Source organism: Salvelinus alpinus, chromosome 13 (genome assembly GCF_045679555.1).
Source record: "Salvelinus alpinus chromosome 13, SLU_Salpinus.1, whole genome shotgun sequence".
Lineage (NCBI taxonomy): Eukaryota > Metazoa > Chordata > Actinopteri > Salmoniformes > Salmonidae > Salvelinus > Salvelinus alpinus.
The window spans coordinates 32,917,648-32,945,423 of NC_092098.1; the positions used below are offsets into that span (position 1 = coordinate 32,917,648).

At 44.3% G+C, this 27,776-nt stretch overlaps 1 protein-coding gene across 5 annotated transcripts in view; it reads left to right on the top strand.

Annotated features, from left to right (window-relative positions):
- Positions 1 to 22,178: 22,178 nt before the first annotated feature.
- Positions 22,179 to 27,776, top strand: part of LOC139537577 (cell adhesion molecule 1-like) — a 526,303-nt gene continuing 520,705 nt past the window's right edge. For all 5 annotated transcript variants that reach the window (XM_071339048.1, XM_071339049.1, XM_071339050.1 and 2 more), the window contains exon 1: positions 22,179 to 22,304. In XM_071339048.1, coding sequence (XP_071195149.1) covers positions 22,232 to 22,304 — 73 coding nt within the window. In that variant the 5' untranslated portion in view covers positions 22,179 to 22,231. The remainder of the gene's footprint in view (positions 22,305 to 27,776) is intronic.

The window sequence follows — 27,776 nt, forward strand, 5'->3', positions numbered from 1 at the left end:
CATTCTGATGAAATCCTCAAAGGTAAGGAAACATTTATCATGTATTTTCTGGTTTCTGTTGAGTCCAACATGGTGGCTAATTTGGCTAATCACCTGAGCTCCGTCTCAGATTATTGCATGGTTTATATTTCCGTAAAGTTTTTTTGAAATCTGACACAGCGGTTGCATTAAGGAGAGGTATATCTATAATTCCATGTGTATATATGTATTATCATCTATATTTATGATGAGTATTTCTGTTGAAACGATGTGGCTATGCAAAGTCACTTGATGTTTTTGCAACTAGTGAATCTAGTCGCCTCAATGTAAACTCAGATTTTTTTATATAAATATGAATTTAATCAAACAAAACATGCATGTATTGTGTAACATGAAGTCCTATGAGTGTCATCTGATGAAAATAATCGAAGGTTAGTGATTAATTTTATCTCTATTCTGGTTTTTGTGAAGCTAAAATTATTGTGATTATTGTGGTTTTGTGGTGACCTAACGTAATCGTTTGTAGTGCTTTCGCTGAAAAGCCTATTTGAAATCGGACACTTTGGTGGGATTAACAACAAGATTACCTTTAAAATGATATAAGACACATGAATGTCTGAGGAATTTTAATTATGAGATTTCTGTTTTTTGAATTTGGCGCCCTGCACTTCGACTGGCTGTTGTCATATCGATCCCGTTAACGGGACTTCAGCCATAAGAAGTAAGGACAGCTGCCAGTTGACAGCTTGTACAGGTCTCCAACGGCTTTGAGAGAAGATGAAAGGGAAAGGAAATGGATGTGCTCGCATGGATAATGAGATCAAACCTGAGTTTCCTGCTTGAATTTCAATTCTCCGGGAAGTATATTGATAACAATAGATTTGTGGAAAATAGACTGCCCCAAAATATTGGTCCTCTGTCTGTATGCTGTCGGATGCAGGCACATACAACATGCAAGCGTGCATGTAGACACACACACACACGTGTTCTCACATACTATCGCACGCACGCACACACACACACACTTTAGTACTGCGGGTCTCCAAAGATATTTTTGTTGATTAAAATGTTAGCTTTGTGGGTTGGTTATTTTCACATTTGTCATTGGTTATTTCCACGGGTCAGTGTTTAGGATGTTACAAAAAGGAGATGACAGTTATAGAATATAATATCAATATAGTGCATAGTATAGTGTTTATCTTTGAAATGGGTTAAACCCAGTTAATGATTTTTGCTTTTGTCTTTCTTGTGCTTAATCTCATGACAGGTGGGCATAGCCTCTTGTCATATATTCTTTATTAAGCAATCACATGACACTCAACAGTCAGACACATCACGTAGCTAGTATTCAATGTTGAGATTCCATCTGCAATCAATTAGATGATACAATGGACAGCCAAAAGATAGTGTGCTTGGGTAAGCTCCAATGAACAACATGCACAGCAGAGGTCTTGAGCCACTCACGTGACATGATCAATACAAAAAATGTAAGATTCCATCTTATCCCAGCAATTTTAAAGCACTACACATTTGTTCACTGAAGGGGGCAAAATCAAATTCTGTGTATTAGTGCTGAACATTAGCCTGCATTGTGCCCACTTTACAGATAAAAGCCTGCGCTTATAGATAAATCACTTCAGATGTTAGCAAATATGATTTCCATTTTGAGTTCTTATTAATCAGATTCTTGTGCTGTTGGAAACCTGCACTTTAAACAAATCATTACATGGAAGCAGACCTGGTTTCAAATACCATGTGTACATCATCAAATGTGTATTTGAGTATTTGTTATTTCAAATTCTGTGTTCTTGAGTATTTTCAAATATACGGCCAAAAACAATTACTTTTATTTGAATATTTGAATGGTTATTTGTAAAAACCAAATAGTTTACTAAATTGTATTTGAAAGTTTTTTCAAATACATACCTGGGAAAAAACCTTTTCAGATACATTTTTCCCAAACATATTTCAAATTACCCTCAAATAATCTGCTATAAAATTTGGGCAAAAAGGCAAATGTTTATATACAATTCTATGAATACATGGTTGCTGCCTTCCTCTGAAGAAGAGGTTACTGATGATGAAGCTGATGTCACACCCTGATCTATTTCACCTGTCTTTGTGATTGTCTCCACCCCCCTCCAGGTGTCACCCATCTTCTCCATTATCCCCTGTGTATTCATACCTGTGTTCTCTGTTTGTCAAGTCAACCAGCGTTTTTGTGTCTCAGCTCCTGCTTTTCCCAGTCTCGCTTTTTCTTGCCCTCCTGGTTATGAACCTTGCCTGTCCTGACTCTGCGCCCGCCTACCTGACCACTCTGCCTGCCCCTGACCCTGCCTGCCAACCTGTACCTTTGCCCCACCTCTGGATTATTGACCTCTGCCTACCCTGAGCCTGCCTGCCATCCGGTACCATTGCCCCACCTCTGGTTTACTGACCCCTGCCTGCCTTGACCTGTCTATTGCCTGCCTCTGTTGTATTATTAAACCCTTGTTAATTCGACGTTGTCTGCATCTGGGTCTTACCTTCACACCTGATAGATGAGGAAGATCTGTAACCGGTAAATTCCACTAACCTTGATGAAGTTCACTTTCCACAGCATGAAAAATGCTTTGCTCACTCACTACAGCTCACCATAAAATATGGCCTTAAATCTGCAGATAACCTCAACAAAGCCATTTTCAAAGCCTCCAACATTGTCTCCCACGACCGCAAGTCAACGTTTGCACAGGATCTCCTTGAAGGGGAGAATCGTCTGCAACCAGCCACTGTCACAAGATGAACTCTCAACTTGAATGCTCAGTTCTCAATGCGGATTAAGGAAAGCTTGACACACTGCCTGTCACCAAGCTATCCAAGCATGAGAAGTATGTCCTTGTTGATGCTGTGGATATCCAAACCCCATTTGAGGTTGCCACAGATTTTGTGCGCAAGGATCTGACATTGTCACAGCTAGCTACATCATTCCATGCATCAGAGAGGACTGACTAAACATCTCACTTATAGCTCTACCAGGTACAATGGAAATCTTGTCAAAAACCTGAAAGAAGCAGTTGACAAGCGCCTGACTGTTTTATGAGCATTAGAAGCCAGACCAGATTGCCTCAGTCTTGGATTCACTCTTGGCATGGTGCAAATACATTCCAATATTCAACTACTTTTTTCCAATAACGTTTATATATATTTTTTAAATGTACTGAAAAGTAATTGAAATACTTGAAATAGTATTTGAACCCAGATCTGCAGGGGAGGACAACCACGGTACTGTGGGACTGTCACGTTCCTGACCTATTTATGTTAGTTTTTGTGTGTTAGTTGGTCAGGACGTGAGGTTGGGTGGGCATTCTATGTTTTCTGTTTCTGTGTTGGTTTTGGGTTACCTGGTATGGCTCTTAATTAGAGGCAGGTGTTTGGCGTTCCTCTAATTAAGAGTCATATTTAGGTAGGCGTTGTCACAGTGTTCGTTGTGGGTGATTGTCTCCTGTGTCTGTGTTATGTCTTACACCATACGGGATTGTTTCGGTTGTTCGTTTCGTTTCAATGTCGTCTGTTACCTGTACGTAAGTTTATGTTTAGTTATGTAAGTTTATGTTCAGGTCTCGTCAACGTCGTTTTGTTATTTTGTAGTTTGGAAAGTGTTTTGTTTCGTTTCGTGTGCCATCGTAATTTATAATAAAGATGGCTTATTTCCCTGAGCCTGCGTTTTGGTCTGAAGATCCTTCTCTCCTCACCTCTTCCGAGGATGAGGAGAGCGTCACCCGTTACAGAATCACCCACCAAGCTAAGACCAAGCGGCAAAGGGAAACTAAACAGAGTAAGGGACAGGAGAGAAAGGATTTCTGGACATGGGAGCAAATAATGAATGGAGAAGGTCCCTGGGCTAAGGCAGGAGAAAATCGCCGTCCCAAAGCTGAGCTGGAGGCACGGAGGAGAGCAGAGGCTACCGGGGAGAGGAACCGGAGCTATGAGGGAACGCGTCTGGCACGGAAGCCAAAAAAGCCCGTGAGTAATTCCCAAAAATTTCTTGGGGGGGGGCTAGGAGATAGTGGGCCAAGGGCAGGTAGGAGACCTGCGCCCACTTCCCAGGCTTACCGTGGAGAGCGGGAGTACGGGCAGGCGCCGTGTTACGCAGTAGAGCGCACGGTGTCTCCTGTACGAGTGCATAGCCCAGTGCGGGTTATTCCACCTCCCCGCACTGGTAGGGCTAGATTGAGTATTGAGCCAGGTGTCATGAGGCCGGCTCAACGCGTCTGGTCTCCAGTGCGTCTCCTCGGGCCGGCATACATGGCACCTGCCTTACGCATGGTTTCCCCGGTTCGCCTACATAGCCCGGTGCGGGTTATTCCACCTCCCCGCACTGGTCGGGCAACCGGGAGTATTCAACCAGGTAAGGTTGGGCAAGCTCAATGCTCAAGAGTGCCAGTACGCCTCCACGGTCCGGTATTTCCGGCACCACCTCCCCGCCCCAGCCTAGTACCTACAGTGTCTACACTACGCACTAGGCTACCAGTGCGTATCCTGAGCCCTGTTCCTCCTCCACGCACTCTCCCTGTAGTGCGTGTATCTAGCCCGGTGCCTCCAGTTCCGGCCCCACGCACTAAGCTACCAGTGCGTCTCCAGAGCCCTGTACACACTGTATATTCTCCCCCTACTAATCCTGATGTGCTTGTCCTCAGCCCGGCGTCACCAGTGCCGGTACCACGCATCAGGGGTAGAGTAGGCTTTGAGAATACAGTGTGCCCTGTCCCTGCTCCCCGCACTAGTAGGAAGGTGCTTATCATTAGCACGGTGCCTCCAGTTCCGGCACCACGCACCAGGTCTACAGTGCGCCGTATCCGGCCAGAGCCATCCGTCTCACCAGCGCCATCTGAGCCATCCGTCTCCCCAGCGCCATCTGAGCCATCCGTCTCCCCAGCGCCATCTGAGCCATCCGTCTCCCCAGCGCCATCTGAGCCATCCGTCTCCCCAGCGCCATCTGAGCCATCCGTCTCCCCAGCGCCATCTGAGCCATCCGTCTCCCCAGCGCCATCTGAGCCATCCGTCTCCCCAGCGCCATCTGAGCCATCCGTCTCCCCAGCGCCATCTGAGCCATCCGTCTCCCTAGCGCCATCTGAGCCATCCGTCTGCCAGGAGCATGCAAAGCCGCCCGTCTGCCATGAGCCTGCAAAGCCGCCCGTCTGCCATGAGCCTACAGAGCCATCCGCCAGACAGGAGCCGCTAGAGCCGTCAGCCAGACAGGAGCCGCTAGAGCCGCCCGCCAGACAGGATCTGCCAGAGCCGCCAACTAGACAGGATCTGCCAGAGCCGCCAACCAGACAGGATCTGCCAGAGCCGCCAACCAGACAGGATCTGCCAGAGCCGCCAACCAGACAGGATCTGCCAGAGCCGCCAACCAGACAGGATCTGCCAGAGCCGCCAACCAGACAGGATCTGCCAGAGCCGCCAACCAGACAGGATCTGCCAGAGCCGCCAGCGAGCCATGAGCAGCCAGAGCCGTCAGAGCGCCATGAGCAGCCAGAGCCGTCAGAGCGCCATGAGCAGCCAGAGCCGTCAGAGCGCCATGAGCAGCCAGAGCCGTCAGAGCGCCATGAGCAGCCAGAGCCGTCAGAGCGCCATGAGCAGCCAGAGCCGTCAGAGCGCCATGAGCAGCCAGAGCCGTCAGAGCGCCATGAGCGTCGAGAGCCGTCAGCCTGCCATGAGCGTCGAGAGCCGTCAGCCTGCCATGAGCGTCGAGAGCCGTCAGCCTGCCATGAGCGTCGAGAGCCGTCAGCCTGCCATGAGCGTCGAGAGCCGTCAGCCTGCCATGAGCGTCGAGAGCCGTCAGCCAGCCATGAGCGTCGAGATTCGTCAGTCAGCCATGAGCTGCCCTTCAGCCTGAAAAGGCTGGATACCCAGAACTGCCCATCAGTCCAGAGCTGTCTCTCTGTCCGGAGCTGCCTTTCAGTCCGGAGTTGCCCCTCTATCCTAATCTCCCTCTCTATCTTCATCTATCTCTATATTCTTATCTATCCCTCTTTCTTGATTTATCTCTCTGTCCCGGGGTTGTCCCTATTAGATATGTTGTTAAGGGAATTTTGTGGGGGTCAAAAGAGGGTGGACATTCTTGGAGGGAGGAAGTTAGGATGGATTATGGTGGGGTGGGAACCGCGCCCCGAGCCTGAACCACCACCGTGGTTAGATGCCCACCCAGACCCTCCCCTAGATTTTGTGCTGGTGCGTCCGGAGTTCGCACCTTGTGGGGGGGGTACTGTCACGTTCCTGACCTATTTATGTTAGTTTTTGTGTGTTAGTTGGTCAGGACGTGAGGTTGGGTGGGCATTCTATGTTTTCTGTTTCTGTGTTGGTTTTGGGTTACCTGGTATGGCTCTTAATTAGAGGCAGGTGTTTGGCGTTCCTCTAATTAAGAGTCATATTTAGGTAGGCGTTGTCACAGTGTTCGTTGTGGGTGATTGTCTCCTGTGTCTGTGTTATGTCTTACACCATACGGGATTGTTTCGGTTGTTCGTTTCGTTTCAATGTCGTCTGTTACCTGTACGTAAGTTTATGTTTAGTTATGTAAGTTTATGTTCAGGTCTCGTCAACGTCGTTTTGTTATTTTGTAGTTTGGAAAGTGTTTTGTTTCGTTTCGTGTGCCATCGTAATTTATAATAAAGATGGCTTATTTCCCTGAGCCTGCGTTTTGGTCTGAAGATCCTTCTCTCCTCACCTCTTCCGAGGATGAGGAGAGCGTCACCCGTTACAGGGACAGAAGTGCACTGTAGCGTTTGCTCCAAATCAAATAACTTCTATTTGCAGACAAGAACAAAGACCTTGAAGCAAATAAATAAATAACAGGACGATTTCATTAACTGAAGAGCCCTTATGGTAACTTCCCAGAAGAAAAGTGTTGATCCAACAAGCTACCAAAAGCTTGTAGTCTATTACGGCAGGATCTCAAAACATCACCAGTGGGTTCAAAGGTTACATTGTATTCCTGCTGTGGCCTCCTGTTAGAAGTTGCTTTAATCTGGGAGCAGCTGTGGGTTTATTTTTAACTGATTGCATTTAGTTTATATTTATTTTATCTTAATGCCTTGGGCAGATTTGTTAATCATATTAGTTACAATGGTCTGTTCATCTTATGTGGGCATGCATTTGACTGTATGTTGTTGATTAAATAAGTCTCTGAAATATTCCTATACTGTACGTTACAAACAGACTTATTTGCCTAGAATTAGAATACCTCATGAGCGAGCAACTAACAGTGACATACTGTCTCACCATGTGGTAATCTGTGCTGCTTACTGCTCCGAAAATGTTTACCATTCATATAGTCTTAAAGTGCAGGGACCTGTTTATACAGGAGAGGTGTAGCGTATAGATGCAGACCAAGTGCACTAGTTGTATGCCATGAAAGATGATTTGTCAACCAAAGTACAGTATCAGGGTGTCCCAAAGTCACACAAAGTAGGTAAAGAACATCCTGTATCCACTTTATTGGAGGGAAAAAAACTGAATTTAGCTATTCCAGAAAGAACACTGCCAGTTGGAGACAATTGCTTCCACCCCTGATAAGTGCAGAATGGATTTGGCTGAGAGTTGTCTTTCCAGTTTATCATTGAAATGTGAGGCATGTATAAACATCACTTTAATTCCTCTTCATTTCCAGAAAATCAAAGCACTTACCCTGTGAGCCATAGCATAACATTTGCATAATGCACCATCATGGGTAGGAGCTACCTGGATTACATTATCAATTTGCAACCCTTGCTCCAACTGCAAGTAAATTTGAGAAAGCAACCAATGAATTTACATTATAAAGCCAACATATTGTTGATGAGAAGTCCTAATTCTTGGAGGGTGAGGTAAGGTTTGGACTGGGCATGAAATCTCCCTTAATCTGGTCTCTAAAATGTTTGTGTTCAGATCATTTTTAGCTTCGGTGGTCAGATTTGTCATCGTTGGATTACGCTTAAATTATATTTTTTGAGTTAATATCCTACAAAAACAGCTGGATGTGTAATCATTAGGTGTCTGAGCATTCCACCTTGGCGTTGGTTGGCTTAAGCAGTTGTTTGACACTGCATACTAGTGAAAATGTCAATTGTTTGTCTTCTACAATTTCTGTTGGGGGGAAAAAAGTAGATGAATCAGGGTTGTCAGATTGCAAAATTGACAGGCTCTCGACAGACCAAAGCTATGGACCGTTTACAAACAGAATTTCTAACACTTGCCAGGATCAAAGGAGTGATTTGGACCTCTCTGAAAATTATAATTAACTTCACAGAATGTCAATAAAGTGCATAATGAAAGTGTGACTACCATGGGATACCAGTAGAGAAAAAAACCTGCATTGATAATGTATAGAATACTAGAGCAGTAAAGTAATAGCTTAATATTGTAACGAAGACGCAGGGAGTCAGGGTGCAGATGGTGAGTTTAATAACGAAAATGGAGATTAACAAAACAAGATAAGCATCTGGACATTAAAACAGAACCAATGCTGCCTGAAGAGTGATGCTAGGGAGTGCTAGATAAATGGGGAGTAATCAGGGTAGTGAGAAAGTCCAGGTGTGCCTCATGATGGGGCCCAGGTGTATGTAATGAGGGTTGCCAGGTGTGCGTAATGCCAGAACCGGTGGTTAGTAAACTGGCGACATCGAGTGCCGGAACGGGAGTAGACCTGACAGTAAACCCCCCCCCCCCCCCCGGACGCGCGGCTCCGGCCGCAGGACGATGCCAGCTAGGGGAACCGCCCCGAGTACGAGGAGCGGGTCGGTCCGGACGGCGAAGGTGGAAATCTCGGATGATGTTGGGATCTAGAATGTCGTCCACCGGAACCAAACACGCTCCTCTGGACCGTACCCCTCCCAGTCCACCAGGTACTGGAGCAGACCCCACAGACGTCGGAAGTGCATGAGGGATCTGACGGCATAGGCTGGGCTTCCCTCTATGCCCAGGAGAGGTGGGGGGTTATCGTGGGGGACGGCCTCAGCCATGAGACTAGGAACCACTGGGAAACAAGGGTGAGATCCGGTAATTTGTGGGGAGCTGTAATCTATATGTTACCTTGCTGACCCTCCGGAGGACCTTGAACGGCCCCACAAACCGGGTGCTCAGCTTCCGGCAGGGCAGGCGGAGCGGGAGGTTCCTGGTGGAGAGCCAGACGCGATCACCAGGATGGAACACGGGAGCCTCACTGCGGTGGCGGTCCGCCTGATCCTTCTGACGGCTGATGGTGCACTGGAGCCTCACGTGGGTAGCGTTCCACACCTCCTCTGCATGCCGGAACCATTTGTCAACTGCAGGAGCCTCCGTCTGTCTCAGAGTCCACGGAGACAGGGCCCGGCTGATATCCACTGGAAGGGAGAGCCCGGTGGAGGAGTGACGAAGTGAGTTCTGGGTGTATTCCGCCCAGGGAAGGAATCAGGCCCACTCCCCCTGCCGGTCCTGGCAGTGACTCCTTAAGAACCTCCACAGCTCCTGGTTTGTCCTGCCCACCTGCCTATTAGACTGAGGCTGGTACCTGGATGTGAGGCTTACCATGGCCCCCAGCTTCTCCATAAAGGCTTTCCAGACCCGCGGCGTGATTTGGGGACCACGGTCGGAAACTACGTCCTCCAGATAGCCATAGTGCCGGAAGACCTGCTGGAATAGTGCCTCAGCAACCTGGAAAGCGGTAGGTAGACCAGAGACAGGGATAAAACTGCAGGATTTGGAGAATCTGTCAACAACCACCAGAATAGTGGTAAAACATTCAGAAAGGGGAAGATCCATATACAAAGTCTATCGACAGATGTGACCAAGGCCGCTGAGGCATGGGAAGGGGAAGTAGTAGTTTAGGAGAGTGGGTATGAGGTTAAGTTCAGGGAGGAAGCGAGGGCCTGGTCGATAAAGTTCCCCGTGGCACCGGAGTCCACTAGAGCTGTAGAGACAACACTTGAGGGACAGCCAGTCAGCGAAATGGGAGCCAGAAAAGGTTTGGCGGAAAACAATGACAATGGAATACTCACGCCTACCCTGGGAGATGGAAGGTCACAGGGTAGGCGCCCTTCTGCTCTAGTGGACCTCAGGTTAGGACGCACCGGACACCACTGAAGCCCCTCCTGGCCACAATAGGGACAGAGCCCCAGCTGTCTCCGGCGACTCAGAGATGTGTGTGGCCCCTACCTCCATGGGTTCAGGCTCTGCCTCAGGACAGCCAAAAGAGGGAGGTGAGTGGCGAGGTGGACACTCTAATCGCCATCGCGATTAGAGTGTCCAAGGATATGTTGTCATCCCGACACGGAAACTCCGTCTGGACCTTTTCACACAGTCCACTGTGGAATAGAGTGTGGAGTGCCAGCTCTTTCCATCCGCTGGAGGCCCCCACAGTGCAAAAGGTGAGGGCGTACTCCGCAGAGGTCTGGGCACCCTGCTGGAGTTGGAAAAGTCGCTCACCTCCCTCTCTGACCTCTGGAAGATGGATGAAGACCGCCCTGAACAGAGCCTTGAACCTCTCATAGGAACCCAGCTCCTCCTCTTCTCTTTCCCAGACGGCCGTAGGCCGCTCCAACACCCGTCCGGTCAGCAGGGAATGACCGTGGCGACCTTGGCCCTCTCAGTGGTGGGGGCTCACGTCTGATAGGCAAAATATAGGGAGCACTGGAGTAAGAAGCCACAGCATTAAGATGGAGTGCCGTCATACTTCTCCAAAAGCAACAGTCAGGCATTTCTGACGTGGGGGGGAAGGCTGGGTAGGCTGGCGGACTGGCTCACTGTGACGACCCGTGGTAGGAGGCCATCCGTCAGAGGTATGGAAAACCTTGCTGGTGGTGTTGAGGCGGTGGAAGACCTCCTTCATGGTCTTACCCAGTAATCATCTGCTGCTCCCATAATGCATCCCAAACGTGCTCAATGGATGACCATGTCTGGTGAGTATGCAGGCCATGAAAGAACTGGTACATTTTCAGCTTCCAGGAATTATGTACAGATCCTTGCCACATGAGGCCATGCATTATCATGCTGAAACATTAAGTGATGGTGGCGGATGAATGGCACGACAATAGGCCTCAGGATCTCATCACGGTATCTCTGCGCATTCAAATTGCCATCGATAAAATGTAATTCTGTTCATTGTGCATAGCTTATGCCTGCCCATACATTAACCCCACCGTCATCATGGGGCACTCTGTTCACAACGTTGACATTAGCAAACCGCTCGGCCACATGACGCCATACACATTGTCTGCGGTTGTGAGGCAGGTTGGACGTACTGCCAAATTCGAATTCTAAAATGACGTTGCACAAAATTTTAGAGAAATAAGCTTTTTGTGCGTATGGAAAATGTATGGGATCTTTCTTTTCAACTCATGAAACATGGGACCAACAATTTACATGTTGGGTTTATATTTTTGTAGGTAAAGTGTTAGCCTACTCTGCCACAAACCTTGTACAGTGGAACTACTTTATTTATTACAGAATGATGAAGAACTACAGAAAGCAGCTCATTATGAGCTAGGTCATAATTCTTCATTCTTCAAGCTAGGTCAAGTTAATTATTGATTTATTGCTACACAGTCATTTTCAAGTCTTGCCATAGATTTTCATACTGATCTAAGTCAAAACTGTAGTGGATTTTGAAAAGGCATTGCCCCTCTCTCCACTGGGATTCTCTGCCTCTAACCCTATTACAGGGGCTGAGTCACTGGCTTACTGGTGCTCTTCCATCCCATCCCTAGGAGGGCTGCGTCTCTTCAGTGCGTTGAGTCACTGACGTGGTCTTCCTGTCTGGGTTGGCGCCCCCCTTGGGTTGTGCCGTGGCGGAGATCTTTGTGGGCTATACTCGGCTTTGTCTCAGGATGGTAAGTTGGTTGTTGAAGATATCCCTCTAGTGGTATGGGGGCTGTGCTTTGGCAAAGTGGGTGGGGTTATATCCTGCCTGTTTGGCCCTGTCCGGGGGTATCATCGGATGGGGCCACAGTGTCTCCTGACCCCTCCTGTCTCAGCCTCCAGTATTTATGCTGCAGTAGTTTATGTGTCGGGGGGCTAGGGTCAGTCTGTTATATCTGGAGTATTTCTCCAGTGGCCTGTGTGAATTTAAGTATGCTCTCTCTAATTCTCTCTTTCTTTCTTTCTTTCTTTCTTTCTCTCTCTCTCTCGGGGGACATGAGCCCTAGGACCATGCCTCAGGACTACCTAGCATGATGACTCCTTGCTGTCCCCAGTCCACCTGGCCGTGCTGCTGCTCCAGTTTCAACTGTTCTGCCTGCGGCTATGGAACCCTGACCTGTTCACCGGACGTGCTACCTGTCCCAGACCTGCTGTTTTCAACTCTCTAGAGACAGCAGGAGCGGTAGAGATACTCTCAATGATTCTCTATGAAAAGACAACTGACATTTACTCCTGAGGTGCTGACATGCTGCACCCTCGACAACTACTGTGATTATTATTTTTTGACCATGCTGGTCATTTATGAACATTTGAACATCTTGGCCATGTTCTGTTATAATCTCCACCCGGCACAGCCAGAAGAGGACTGGCCACCCCTCATAGCCTGGTTCCTCTCTAGGTTTCTTCCTAGGTTTTGTCCTTTCTAGGGAGATTTTCCTAGCCACCGTGCTTCTACACCTGCATTGCTTGCTGTTTGGGGGTTTTGGGCTGGGTTTCTGTACAGCACTTTGAGATATCAGCTGATGTAAGAAGGGCTATATAAATACATTTGATTTGCTGAAGTAAGACTGGATTTTATTTATAAATGCCTGGATTTTTTCAATTTCGGTAATTCTCTTATAAAACGGGTAAAAATAATGTATAGCAACTCCAGGTGTAAAATAGTAAATAACGGCTACTTCTCAGAGTTTTGAATTGTCAAGAGGAGTTAACACAAGGGTGCCCGCTGTCACCATATCTATTCGTTATGGCCATCGAAATGCTAGCTATTAAAATCAGATCCAATAACAACATTAGAGGATTAGAAATCCAAGGCTTAAAAACAAAGGTGTCCATGTATGCCGATGACTCAAGTTTTATATTAAGTCCGCAAGCTAGATCTCTGCAATGTCTCATTGAAGATCTAGATAACTTTTCTGTCCTCTCTGAACTAAAACCTAATTATGATAATTGTACAAAATTACGTATTGGATCCTTTAAAAAAAAGCAAATTTGACATTATCCTGCAGTTGACCTATAAAAAGTGCTGATGGTGAAGTAGACATACTCGGTATTTTGCTTTATCTGGGACGCTAAACCAGACAAAATAAAACGTGCCTATCTATATAATGAATATGAATTAGGTGGGTTGAGACTATTAAATATAAAAGCAATAAACCTCTCTCTAAAAGCTTCACTCATTCAAAAGTTTTATTTGAACCCTAAATGGTTCTCAAGTAGATTACAAAGAGGGGTTGGGGGGGCACACAATGCAAATAGTCCAGGTAGCCATTTGATTACCTGTTCAGGAGTCTTATGGCTTGGGGGTAAAAACTGAAGCCTTTTTGTCCTACACTTGGCACTCCGGTACCGCTTGCCATGCGGTAGTAGAGAGAACAGTCTATGGCTGGGGTGGCTGGGATCTTTGACAATTTTTAGGGCCTTCCTCTGACACCGCCTGGTATAGAGTTCCTGAATGGCAGGCAGCTTAGCCCCAGTGATATTCCTGGGCCGTACGCACTACCCTCTGAAGTGCCTTGTGGTCAGAGGCCGAGCAATTGCCGTACCAGGCAGTGATGCAACCAGTCAGGATGCTCTCGGTGTTGCAGCTGTAGAACCTTTTGAGGATCTCAGGATCCATGCCAAATCTTTTTAGTTTCCTGAGGGGAATAGGTTTTGTTGTGCCCTCCTCACGACTGTCTTGGTGTGTTTGGAACATTCTACACTGCTCAAAAAAATAAAGGGAACACTTAAACAACACAATGTAACTCCAAGTCAATCACACTTCTGTGAAATCAAACTGTCCACTTAGGAAGCAACACTGATTGACAATACATTTCACATGCTGTTGTGCAAATGGAATAGACAACAGGTGGAAATTATAGGCAATTAGCAAGACACCCCCAATAAAGGAGTGGTTCTGCAGGTGGTGACCACAGACCACTTCTCAGTTCCTATGCTTCCTGGCTGATGTTTTGGTCACTTTTGAATGCTGGCGGTGCTTTCACTCTAGTGGTAGCATGAGACGGAGTCTACAACCCACACAAGTGGCTCAGGTAGTGCAGCTCATCCAGGATGGCACATCAAGGCAAGCTGTGGCAAGAAGGTTTGCTGTGTCTGTCAGCGTAGTGTCCAGAGCATGGAGGCGCTACCAGGAGACAGGCCAGTACATCAGGAGACGTGGAGGAGGCCGTAGGAGGGCAACAACCCAGCAGCAGGACCGCTATCTCCGCCTTTGAGCAGGAGGAGCACTGCCAGAGCCCTGCAAAATAACCTCCAGCAGGCCACAAATGTGCATGTGTCTGCTCAAACGGTCAGAAACAGACTCCATGAGGGTGGTATGAGGGCCCGACGTCCACAGGTGGGGGTTGTGCTTACAGCCCAACACCGTGCAGGACGTTTGGCATTTGCCAGAGAACACCAAGATTGGCAAATTCGCCACTGGCGCCCTGTGCTCTTCACAGATGAAAGCAGGTTCACACTGAGCACGTGACAGACGTGACAGATTCTGGAGACGCCGTGGAGAACGTTCTGCTGCCTGCAACATCCTCCAGCATGACCGGTTTGGTGGTGGGTCAGTCATGGTGTGGGGTGGCATTTCTTTGGGGGGCCGCACAGCCCTCCATGTGCTCGCCAGCGGTAGCCTGACTGCCATTAGGTACCGAGATGAGATCCTCAGACCCCTTGTGAGACCATATGCTGGTGCGGTTGGCCCTGGGTTCCTCCTAATGCAAGACAATGCTAGACCTCATGTGGCTGGAGTGTGTCAGCAGTTCCTGCAAGAGGAAGCCATTGATGCTATGGACCGGCCCGCCCGTTCCCCAGACCTGAATCCAATTGAGCACATCTGGGACATCATGTCTCGCTCCATCCACCAACGCCACGTTGCACCACAGACTGTCCAGGAGTTGGCCGGATGCTTTAGTCCAGGTCTGGGAGGAGATGCCTCAGGAGACCATCCGCTACCTCATCAGGAGCATGCCCAGGCATTGTAGGGAGGTCATACAGGCACGTGGAGGCCACACACACTACTGAGCCTCATTTTGACTTGTTTTAAGGACATTACATTACATTACATTATCAAAGTTGGATCAGCCTGTAGTGTGGTTTTCCACTTTAATTTTGAGTGTGTCTCCAAATCCAGACCTGCATGGGTTGATAAATTTGATTTACATTGATAATTTTTGTGTGATTTTGTTGTCAGCACATTCAACTATGTAAAGAAAAAAGTATTTAATAAGAATATTTCATTCATTCAGATCTAGGATGTGTTATTTTAGTGTTCCCTTTATTTTTTTGAGCAGTGTAGTTTGTTGTTGATGTGGACACCAAGGAACTTGAAGCTCACAACCTGCTCCACTACAGCCCCGTCGATGAGAATGGGGGCGTGCTCGGTCCACCTTTTCCTGTAGTCCACAATCATCTCCTTAGTCTTGGTTATGTTGAGGGATAGGTTGTTATTCTGGCACCACCCGGCCAGGTCTCTGACCTACTCCCTATAGGCTGTCTTGTCGGTGATCAGGCCTACCACTGTTGTGTCGTCTGCAAACTTAATGATGGTGTTAGAGTCGTGCCTGGCCATGCAGTCATGGGTGAACAGGGAGTACAGGAGGGAACTGAGCACGCACCCTTGTTGCTCCAGTGTTGAGGATCATTGTGGCAGATATGTTGCTACCTACCCTCACCACCTGGGGGCGGCCCGTCAGGAAGTCCAGGATCCAGTTGCAGAGGGAGGTGTTTAGTCCCAGGATCCTTAGGATCCAATTACTAATACTCTTAGAAAAAGTATTTATCTTCAACTAGCAATCTGCTGAAATCTGAATTTGTCTTCCAGTGTCGGAAAGCAGACTGAACCAGGTTTTCTTCTAGAATTTTGCCTGTATTCTGTTTCTTTTAAGCCAAAGAAAATCCCTAGTTCTTGCCTATGACATACCCATAACATGTTGCAGCCACCACCATGCTTGAAAATATGAAGAGTTGTACTCAGTGTTGTGTTGTTGGATTTCCCCCAAACATAACGCTTTGTATTCAAGACAAAATGTTAATTTCTTTGCCACATTTTTTTCAGTATTACTTATGTGCCTTGTTTCAAACAGGATGCATATTTTGGAATATTTGTATTCTGTACAGGCTTCCTTCTTATCACTCTGTGTCACGCCCTGACCATAGAGATCCTTTTATTCTCTATGTTGGTTAGGTTGGGGTGTGACTAGGGTGGGTTATCTAGGTTATTATTTGTCTACGTTGGCCTGGTATGGTTCCCAATCAGAGGCAGCTGTTTATCGTGGTCTCTGATTGGGGATCATATTTAGGCAGCCTTTTTCCACTGGGTTTTTGTGGGATCTTGTTTGTTTGTGTGTAGTTGCCAATGTGCACTGCAATTGACTTCACTTTACGTTTTTGTTCTGTATTGTTTGTGAGTTTCTTTAATTAAACATGTGGAACTCTACGCACGCTGCGCCTTGGTCCGTTTATTCTACAAACGACCGTGACACTCTGTCATTTATGTTAGTGTTGTGGAGTAACTACAATGTAGTCATATTACAACCATTAAACTCTCTAACTGTTTTAAAGTCACCATATGCCTCATGGTGACATCTCTGAGCAGTTTCCTTCCTTTCTGGCAACTGAGTTAGGAAGGATGCCTGTATCTTTTTAGTGACTGCGTGTATTGATACACCATCCAAAGCCTAATTAATAACTTCACAATGCTGAAAGGAATATTCAGTATCTGCTTTTTTTGCAACAATCGGTGCCATTCTTTGCAAGGCAAAAAAGGGACAACAAAGACAAGAGCATGATTCATATATTTAGGTAATGTGTCAATAGAGACCCTATGAGTTTGAAATAACAGGTGCAAACCTATCCCAGCGACACATAAAATATGGCAAGACGTCCTCTTGGCTGCAATGATGACTTTGTCTGTAACCTTCAAATATAGGCGAGGAAATATAAAACTTGAAAATCATACGCTTCCAAAAAATAATGGTTGATTGGCCTAATCTCTGATTAGAGTTCTGAATGGGTGTAATTACAAATATAAATCAAACTAAAAAGTTCTCATTCACATTCCTCTCAAAGCTATCTGTCACATGTCATGGCCAGACAGACCCGTTGTTCCATTCTTTCGACGCTCTTGTGTCTGCCATAATGGGAGGCTGTGTAATAAAATAAATGTTCACCCTCAAAATAATTGGAGGTTATGTAGCTTTTGGGCATTCATTAGCCTAGATAAGAAGGGTCTTTCTTAATGTGGAACTAATTGCATACATTGATTTAAAACCATAAACAACGCTTATCAGTATTACCTTTTAAATCATTCAAAATATCTGCACTATCCCAACTACTTTTCTCTCGGACCAGTTATTTCCTGTTATACCAGGCAATTAACAATTTGGTCATTAGTATCAGCACTAACCAATTAAGCACTGGATGCATAACTTATGTATAACTAATTATTTAACCCTCCTATTGCCCCCCAACAATGCTTTAATTTTATATTATAACTGGGTGGTTCAAGCCCTGAATGCTGATTGTCTGACAGCCGTAGTATATCATACCATATATCACGAGTATGACAACATTTATTTTTACTGCTCTAATTACATTGGTAAGCAGTTTATAATAGCAATAAGGCACCTCGGGGGTTTGTGGTATTTGGCCGTGTTGTGTCGTGCCTAAGAACAGCAATTAGCAATGGTAAATTGTCCATATACCACACCCCCTCGTGCCTTATTGCTTAATTAACCTTTCATGCTGAACATTTGAGTTCAGAACTATCATTCATATGTTTAAGTGACACAAAGTAACACATCAATGCAACATGTCACTACACTTTAAACATGCAAACTTCAAGCGGGTGAGCACAAGTACCTCAGCTTCTCAACTTGGGCTCCCGAGTGGCGCAGCGGTCTAAGGCGCTGCATCTCAGTGCAAGAGGTGTCACTACAGTCACTGGTTTGATTCCAGGCTGTATCACATCTGGCCGTGATTGGGAGTCCCATAGGGCGGCGCACAATTGGCCCAGCATCGTCCGCGTTTGGCAAGGGTAGGTCGTCATTTTAAATAAGAATTTGTTTTGGCTTGCCTAGTTAAAAAATTATAAAATTAAAATGAGAGACCACAGCTTGTTGTTTCCAATGGGAAAAATGTGCCATAGTGGGCAGAACATGCAAGGACGGGGGCAGAGCCAAGCATTGACTTGTCTAGTTAATGGTTCAATTTGTACAGTGGCTTGCGAAAGTATTCAACCCCCTTGGCATTTTTCCTATTTTGTTGCCATACAACCTGGAATTAAAATTGATTTTTTTGGGGGGTTGTATCATTTGATTTACACAACATGCCTACCACTTTGAAGATACAAAATATATTTTATTGTGAAACAAACAAGAAATAAGACAATACTTTGTAGAGCCACCTTTTGCAGCAATTACAGTTGCAAGTCTCTTGGTGTATGTCTCTATAAGCTTGGCACATCTAGCCACTGGGATTTTTGCCCATTTGTAACGGCAGCCTTCCTCCTCTTCAAGAGAAGAGAAGGTGTAGCAGGGATCGGACCAACACGCAGCGTAGCCAGTGCTCAACATGTTTAATAGACGAAAACAGTGAACACTTACAACAATACAAAATAACAAAAATGTGGCAAACCGATACAGCCCTATCTGGTGCAGAGAAAACACAAAGACAGGAAACAACCACCCACAAACCCCAACACAAAACAAGCCACCTATATATGATTCCCAATCAGAGACAACACAAAACACCTGCCTCTGATTGAGAACCATATTAGGCCAAACATAGAAACAGACAAACTAGACACACAACATAGAATGCCCACCCAGCTCACGTCCTGACCAACACTAAAACAAGCAAAACACACAAGAACTATGGTCAGAACGTGACACCATTCTTCAGGGCAAAACTACTCCTGCTCAAGTTGGATGGGTTCCGCTGATATACAGCAATCTTTAAGTCATACCACAGATTCTCAATTGGATTGAGGTCTGGGCTTTGACTAGGCCATTTCAAGACATTTAAATGTTTCCCCTTAAACCACTCGAGTGTTGCTTTAGCAGTATGCTTAGGTTCATTGTCCTGCTGGAAGGTGAACCTCCGTCCCAGTCTCAAATCTCTGGAAGACTGAAACAGGTTTCCCTCAAGATTTTCCCTGTATTTAGCGCCATCCATCATTCTTTCAATTCTGACCAGTTTCCCAGTCCCTGCTGATGAAAAACATCCCTACAGCATGATGCTGCCACCACCATGCTTCACTGTGGGGATGGTGTTCTCGGGGTGATGAGAGGTGTTGGGTTTGCGCCAGACATAGCATTTTCCTTGATGGCCAAAAAGCTCAATTTTTGTCTCATCTGACCAGAGTACCAGCTTCCATATGTTTAGGGAGTCTTCCACATGCCTTTTCGTGCCTTTTGCCTTTTTTGCATTAAGCAATGGCTTTTTTCTAGCCACTCTTCCGTAAAGCCCAGCTCTGTGGAGTGTGCAGCTTAAAGTGGTCCTATGGACAGATACTCCAATCTCCGCTGTGGAGCTTTGCAGCTCCTTCAGGGTTCGTTGGTCTCTTTGTTGCCTCTGCGAAAGTATTCAACATGCCCTCCTTGCCTGGGTTTTGGTGGGCGACCCTCTCTTGGCATGTTTGTTGTGGTGCCATATTCTTTCCATTTTTTAATAATGGATTTAATGGTGCTCCGTGGGAAGTTCAAAGTTTCTGATATTTTTTTATAACCCAACCCTGATCTGTACTTCTCCACAACTTTGTCCCTGACTTGTTTGGAGAGCTCCTTGGTCTTCATGGTGCCGCTTGCTTGGCGGTGCCCCTTGCTTCGTGGTGTTGTCGACTCTGGGGCCTTTCGGAACTAGTGTGTGTATATATACTGAGATCATGTGACACTTAGATTGCACACAGGTGGACTTTATTTAACTAATTATGTGACTTCTGAAGGTAATTGGTTGCACCAGATCTTATTTACGGGCTTCATAGCAAAGTGGGTGAATACATATGCACGCACCACTTTTCTGTACATTTTTTTTTGAAACAAGTTATTTTTTTCACTTCACCAATTTGGACTATTTTGTGTATGTCCATTACATGGAAATCCCCCCCCAAACTATTTAAATTACAGGTTGTAATGCAACAAAATAGAAAAAATGCCAAGGGGGTGAATACTTTTGCAAGGCACTGTATGTGTGTGGTTATTAAGGCCATGGCACCACACCCTAATATGGCATTATTTTTTCCCCCTTAACCATATCACAATCAACTTTTACCAGTTCAATGTGGACACAAATATAATACTTTTTTTGTAAAATAAACACTTGACAACGTATCAACAATTCCCTATGTTTAAGTCTAGAGAAACGTCTAAGGATAACCACACAAAATGTGGTGTATGTAGATGCTTCTGAGGGTGAGCAAAATGATTTGGCGTGTGGGAAGAGTCTGACTCGTGAAAGTGCAATTAAAGGCAAGTACACTGAATTTAGACTTCCAAAGACCTATTTAGACCCAATCACCATCTCTTCAAAGTAAGTTACTACATATAGTCCAGTTTGTAACATGCAATATGAAATGGGATTTTAAATGGTGTGTGATTCAATGTACTTAGCGAAATTATGGATGTATGTCCATTTAAGTGGTTACAATTCATGAAATGTTGATGCCGGTAATATGATAAACTAACAAAAATAACATTTTCATAAACTTTTTGACATTTTCAAATACCAATATTAATGGACCAAAATACCAAACAATCTCGAAATTGATAAGCAGATGCAAAATTTTTATTTTAGCCTGTGGTGCCTGGCCTTAATTAGATAACGTCACAGGATGAGACTGGGCCTCAACTGGCCTCCAACACACAGGCGTGACTACATCAAACACAGCAGCAATACTTTAGTTCCACTCTCAGTGTGTGTCAATCTCTGCAGGATACAGCTCAAATCAGAAAGGTATTATGCCATTCATCTGATCCTGATTCACTGTGAAGATCATTCCTGAGCTTTCTTCGACTCAACCTTAAAATCCAATACCGATTTAGTCCTTCGAAAATAGGAATTTAGTCAAACTTTTGTAAATTACAAGGAATGTTAAGACCCGGCAGGTACATTGCAATCTGATATTGAGGGAGAACAGAGAGGTCTGATAATTTTTTGGTATGACATGGCATAGAAGAATCCTTACGATTTCAGATTGATGATTGCATTTGGGATTACTTGTGTTTTACTATGAATTGGTATATTTTCAAGAGAGTTAATATGTCATTGTGGCCTTCCCACTGGGACAATTCTAATCAGTACATGTAATTTATGCTAAAGCCTCAAGATCATCTTTCTTCCTGCAAGAGATTCTGATTTTTTTTTAAATGATGTAACTTGGTACCACCGCTAGAGGCACCACTCTGTAGACTACTTTTGTCAGAGAGCAGTCATTCTAATGAGCCCGCCTTATATCAATGTAGTGTGGACATATAGGCTACTGCGCTATCTTGCTGTACTGTGTTAAATAAATAAAATATAACGGTGAAAATGATGTTCAACAAGATTCTCTGTATTGAAAATGCAGTACGGACTGTATGCTTGTTTTTGTATTTTAGTTGCATGATGCCCAAAGTGGATGTAGCCTATTTACTTATCGGTGTTACTTGAATGTGTGTGCAGGCCATTTTTCTACGCAAATGAACATGCCATTGATGCAAAACATATTGACATGTACAACATCTTTGATAGCACATAAGGAATATATGGATGGAAAAGCTGCCAACTATATGATACTTCCCAGTTCATGTGACGAGTCATCTATGAGTAATCTAAGCACTGTTTGTCACAAAACAAATAATTAGGGAAGTTTTGAAAAATCACTGGATGTTTCGCATTGAACCCTTCACACAAAAATGATTCCATGTTCTGGAATGGTTGAAAATAAAATAAACAATTTTCCCTCAGTTGTTCATTATTCAATAAGAACCCACCGTAATACTTGTATAACCTTTCTCAGTTGTTTAACCATCTTTTAAAAAATTCATTTGAATTGTTCCCTCCCCGCCATGCATATCATTAAAGTGATTCGCGTTGTCGCTAGGTGAAGTAGCTAGCTACTACTCGCGCAGCCAGATTGAAGCAGGTGTACAACATGGCGATCACAGGCAACGGATCTCTCGCTACTCTTCTCTTGTTGTTCATGATTCCAGCAGCTCTTCACAAAGGTAGGATTTCGGACGATAAACTAAACAAACCTACGTCTTTTTAATGATTTTATACGGACATGGAGGGGGCAAAAATTTGTCTGCATACAGAGCAAGCTTTTTTCTGGATGTGCCCGTATAATTTTGAGTGATAGTTTCTTAGTTAATCATTGAGTGTAGCCTAACTGTTCTTCAAGTTGGAATACGATATTCCATGTGCCTAAAGAACACTCAAATATTTGTTACATTCTTTTGAATATTTACATTTCACTCATATAGCCGTTACAGATGTTTCTGTCTTGCATACTAACCCCTCAACACAAATCACTTTGGCTAGTTTTCCCTTAGCCTTGAGCCCTGTGTCACTGTAATACTCACAAAGCTGCAACTGGGAGTTTAAATGAGCGAAATTAGATATGAAAATAGTTGATTTTCCAAAGTATAAAGACCATAAATTCAACTTCAGTGTACAAGTTTAATATGGTTAGTCATAATTAACCAGTCAGATGTTCTGAACACTTTTGTGTTGCGAATGTCCAGATTCTGTAGAACGCCGTAGCCTACAATGAATGCTTAATATTTGCAGCGGGAGCTATTCTGAGCGCGTTACCATGTTGAAGTTTAGGCTAATTTACATTGCATCACTTTACCGGAAAAATGCTCAGCTTTATTACATGTATTTAGAAATTTGATTTAGTTTGCTCAAACTATGATCCGTAGGCCTACTAGCGTGATTGAATTGTCACTTTGTGTGTCGCATGTGTGACCTGGCAGACAGTTGATACAGCTAGGTATCTATGTAGCTAGGCATGCTACTCTGAAGCTATACCTTACATTTGAATGCCCAGGGAACGGTGTCAGTGGTGTACAGTACACCGATGGAGACATAAGTTGTTGGTGGCGCTGTTTTGATTTTGCTTGCTTCCTAAACACCTTTTAAAAGTCAAATCAGTGGCTTACTTAAAATATAACATGAGTGTGTGCTGTTATAGACTAATCAACTGGATAGGCTATTACACATTGTCAGCTGATTCAGTATTGCAAATACTGTATCATGCCACGAGCTGTAGCAAGAGATGCGTTGGGAATACATTTCATGATGAACCGAAAATATGGCAATTCAATTCAGATGTGGCTAGCTAAACTCTATTGAATCACTGCAATTTGTGTCATATGTACTGTAATTCATGTTTGTTAAAAATTCAAGTTATTTATTGAATTATCATAGCCTAGTCTTGTGGAAACGAATCAATGTTTCTCCCAAAAACCTCGATGAACCCATCTCTTTTCTACAACGTGTTGATTTACAATGTTGGGCAAACTCTATCCATTATGCAAAATGATATGCTAGGCTACTCAGTCAATAGGGAGTTTAGTTTACTGTAATCATCAACAGGTTCACCCTAATTAAAGCTACCAAGTACCAACACCTACTGTATAGTCTATGATATAGCCGTCCACAAGATGCGCACGCAGCTTGCGCACTCTAGACAAAGCGCACTCTAGACAAAGCACTCACACTGCTAGGCTGAATATTTCATAGACATTAAAACCAGTAGATGGTGATAGTGCTGACTTCATCCACGTATTCCTGTGGAAAACTCCCAATGGCGCATGAAGACGGAGGTATTTGAATTTGAAGCATGCCATCAAAGATTTGCTCAAGTGGCGCAGTGGTCTAAGGTACTGCATCTCAGTGCAACAGTCCTGGTTCGAATCCAGGCTGTATCACATCCGGCAGTGATTGGGAGTCCCTTAGGGCGGCGCACAATTGGCCCAGCGTCGTCTGGGTTTCGGCCGGGGTAGGCCGTCATTGTAAATAAGAATTTGTTCTTACCTGACTTGAATATTTAAATAAAGGTAAAAAAATAAATACAATTAAAACAAGAGAGAAAAAATGTGCCATAGTGGGAAGAACATGCAGAGCCAAGCATGAGCTAGTGAGATCCTATTGGCGCGTTCTAGTATCATGCATATTTCCGTTAGGGAACACCTACTCTGAAGTGCGCTTGTGCATTAACAAATTTCGCCTTTGCACACCTTCTAAACAATGAAATTTAAAAAAAAAAAACTTTTGCAAAGGGTAAAGTCTGCAAAACTTCCACTCTGTTCATAACAGATTCTAGTTTTGGGAACAGAAAACTGTATTGAGGTCAAATTTTTCATCATTGAGAAATCCATCTTCTCCCACTGCCCGCCAGTGGGCTTCCTCTCATAACCATATTTGATAGTGATTAGAAACGCCAAGTGTATTCTTCACATTTATACAGTTGAAGTCGGAAGTTTACATACACTTAGGTTGGAGTCATTAAAACTTGTTTTACAACCACTCCACAGATTTCTTGTTAACAAACTATAGTTTTGGCAAGTCGGGTAGGATCACACAAGTCACTTAATTTTTCCAACAATTCTTTACAGACAGATTATTTCACTTATAATTCACTATCACAATTCCAGTAGGTCAGAAGTTTACATACACTAAGTTGATTGTGCCTTTAAACAGCTTGGAAAATTCCAGAAAATTATGTCATGGATTTAGAAGCTTTTGATAGGCTAATTTACATCATTTGAGTCAATTGGAGGTCTACCTGTGGATGTATTACAAGGCTTACCTTCAAACAATGCTCGACAGGCGGGGGCGAAGGACACTGTCTATCAGTGTGTACTAGCTAAAGCTAGCTACCGTTGTCGCCCCTGCCTCTTCTGTGGGGTTTATCGGCAGCTGGCATCCAACGTTATGGTGCATTACCGCCACCTACAGTACTGGAGCGCCCAAGCCTCCCACCTACAGTTGAATTCGTAAGTTGACATACACTTAGGTTGGAGTCATAAAAACTAGTTTTTCAACCACTCCACAAATTTCTTGTTAACCTCTCTGCGCTACGGATCCCTTTAGCGGGATCATTTTCCTAAACAACCGCTGAATTGCAGGGCACCAAATATTACTAAAAATATTTATAATCATGCAATCACAAGTGAAATACACCAAAACACAGCTTAGCTTGTTGTTAATCCACCTATCGTGTCAGATTTTGAAAATAGGCTTTACAGCGAAAACAATCCAAGCTTTTGTAAGTATCAATCAATGCTAGAACAGCTAGCCCCAAATTAGCATGGTCACGAAAGTCAGAAAAGCAATAAAATTAATCGCTTACCTTTGATCATCTTCGGATGTTTGCACTCACGAGACTCCCAGTTACACAATAAATGTTATTTTTGTTCGATAAATATTACTTTTATAATAAAAAAAACGCCATTTGGGTTGCGCGTTATGTTCAGAAAAACACAGCCTCGTTCCGTTCGACGAAAATTCCCAAAATTATCCGTAATGTTCGTAGAAACATGTCAAATGTTTTTTTATAATCAATCCTCAGGTTGTTTTTAACAAATATAATCGATAATATTTCAACCGGACCGTAACCTATTCAATAAAAGAGAGAAAGAAAATGGAGAGCTAACCCTCTCGCGCGCAGGAACTAATCAAAGGACACCTGACTCAAAATAAAAGCCTGAAACTATGTCTAAAGCCTGGTCACGGCCTGAGGAAGCCATTGGAAAAGCAATCTGGTTGATACCCCTTTAAATGGAAGAAAGACGGGCAATGACACACAGATAAAATAAAAAAAATCACGTCCGGGTTAGATTTCTTCATGTTTTCGCCTGCAAAATCAGTTTTGTTATACTCACAGCCAATATTTTGACAGTTTTGGAAACTTTGGAGTGTTTTCTATCCTAATCAGTAAATTATATGCATATTCTACGATCTGGACCTGAGAAATAGTCCGTTTACCTTGGGAACGTTATTTAAAAATATATATATATAATCTGACCCCTAGCGTCAAGAAGTTAACAAACTATAGTTTTGGCAAGTCGGTTATGACATCTACTTTGTGCATGACACAAGTCATTTTTCCAACTTCCTTAAGTCACTTAATTTTTCCAACAATTCTTTACAGACAGATTATTTCACTTATAATTCACTGTATCACAATTCCAGTAGGTCAGAAGTTTACATACACTAAGTTGACTGTGCCTTTAAACAGCTTGGAAAATTCCAGAAAATGATGTCATGGCTTTAGAAGCTTCTGATTGGCCAATTGACATAATTTGAGTCAATTGGACGTGTACCTGTGTGTGTAATTCAAGGCCTACCTTCAAACTCAGTGCCTCTTTGCTTGACATCATGGGAAAATCAAAAGAAATCAGCAAAGACCTCAGAAAAACTATTGTAGACCTCCACAGGTCTGGTTCATCCTTGGGAGCAATTTCCAAATGCCTGAAGGCACCACGTTCATCTGTACAAGCAATAGTATGCAAGTATAAACACCATGGGACCACGCAGCCGTCATACCTCTCAGGAAGAAGACGCGTTCTGTCTCCAAGAGATGAGCGTACTTTGGTGCGAAAAGTGCAAATCAATCCCAGAACAACAGCGAAGGAGCTTGTGAAGATGCTGGAGGAAACGGGTACAAAGTATCTATATCCGCAGTAAAACGAGTCCTATATTGTTTTTTATAAGATACGTTTAATGCTAGCTAGCACCTTACCTTGGCTCCTTGCTGTTTCGCATAACAGGTAGTCAGCCCGCCACGCAGTCTCCTCGTGGAGTGCAATGTAATTGGCCATGATCGGTGTCCAAAAATGCCGATTACCGATTGCTATAACTTGAAATCGGCCCTAATTAATTGGCCATTCCGATTAATCGGTCGACCACTAGTTTGGAGTATGGATATCCTTTTTAGTGAGACTGAATCTGTTAAAATCTTTTTAACTCTGTTTAGGTGATTTGAGATCTCATTTCCTAACATAATTTGAATGCTTCCCCTCCTGTATCCTATATTGAGTTTGTATAGCTGTCAAGACCGTAGCTCAGTGATTTGAAAGCTGGTGTGAAAATTAGTGATGCACCGATATTACATTTTTGGCCGATATCCGATATTTTCGTTGCCCAAAAAAACGATGACGATATTAAACATTTTAGCTGCCTTTTAACTGCACTAGAATGCTTAACACACACACACACACACACTCGGACGCAGCGGTCTAAGGCACTACAGTCCCTGGTTCGAATCCAGGCTTGATCACATCCGGCCGTGATTGGGAGTCCCATAGGGCGGCGCACAATTGGCCCAGGTTTGGCCGGGGTAGGCCGTCATAGTTAAAAGCAAATTCTTATTTACAAATTTGCCTAGGTAAATAAAGGTTACACACACACACACACACACTGACCAAAAAGTTATTTTGTTGGAATTTACGTTTGTTCCCATTACCAGTAAAACATAATCAAAACCTATTTCTTTCACTTACTTGCTGTTTCGTTGTTCAGTCATTTCATTCTCAACCAGGATCTCATCATACATGTCAAGCAGTGAAGTTTCAGCTCTGTCTGTTCGTTACCTCTCATCCTCGGTGCCCACTGTCACTGTGTCCGTTTCCATCTTGTCCAGCTGTCTATGTAACATTTCACATAAACCCTGTTTCTTGTCTGCATCG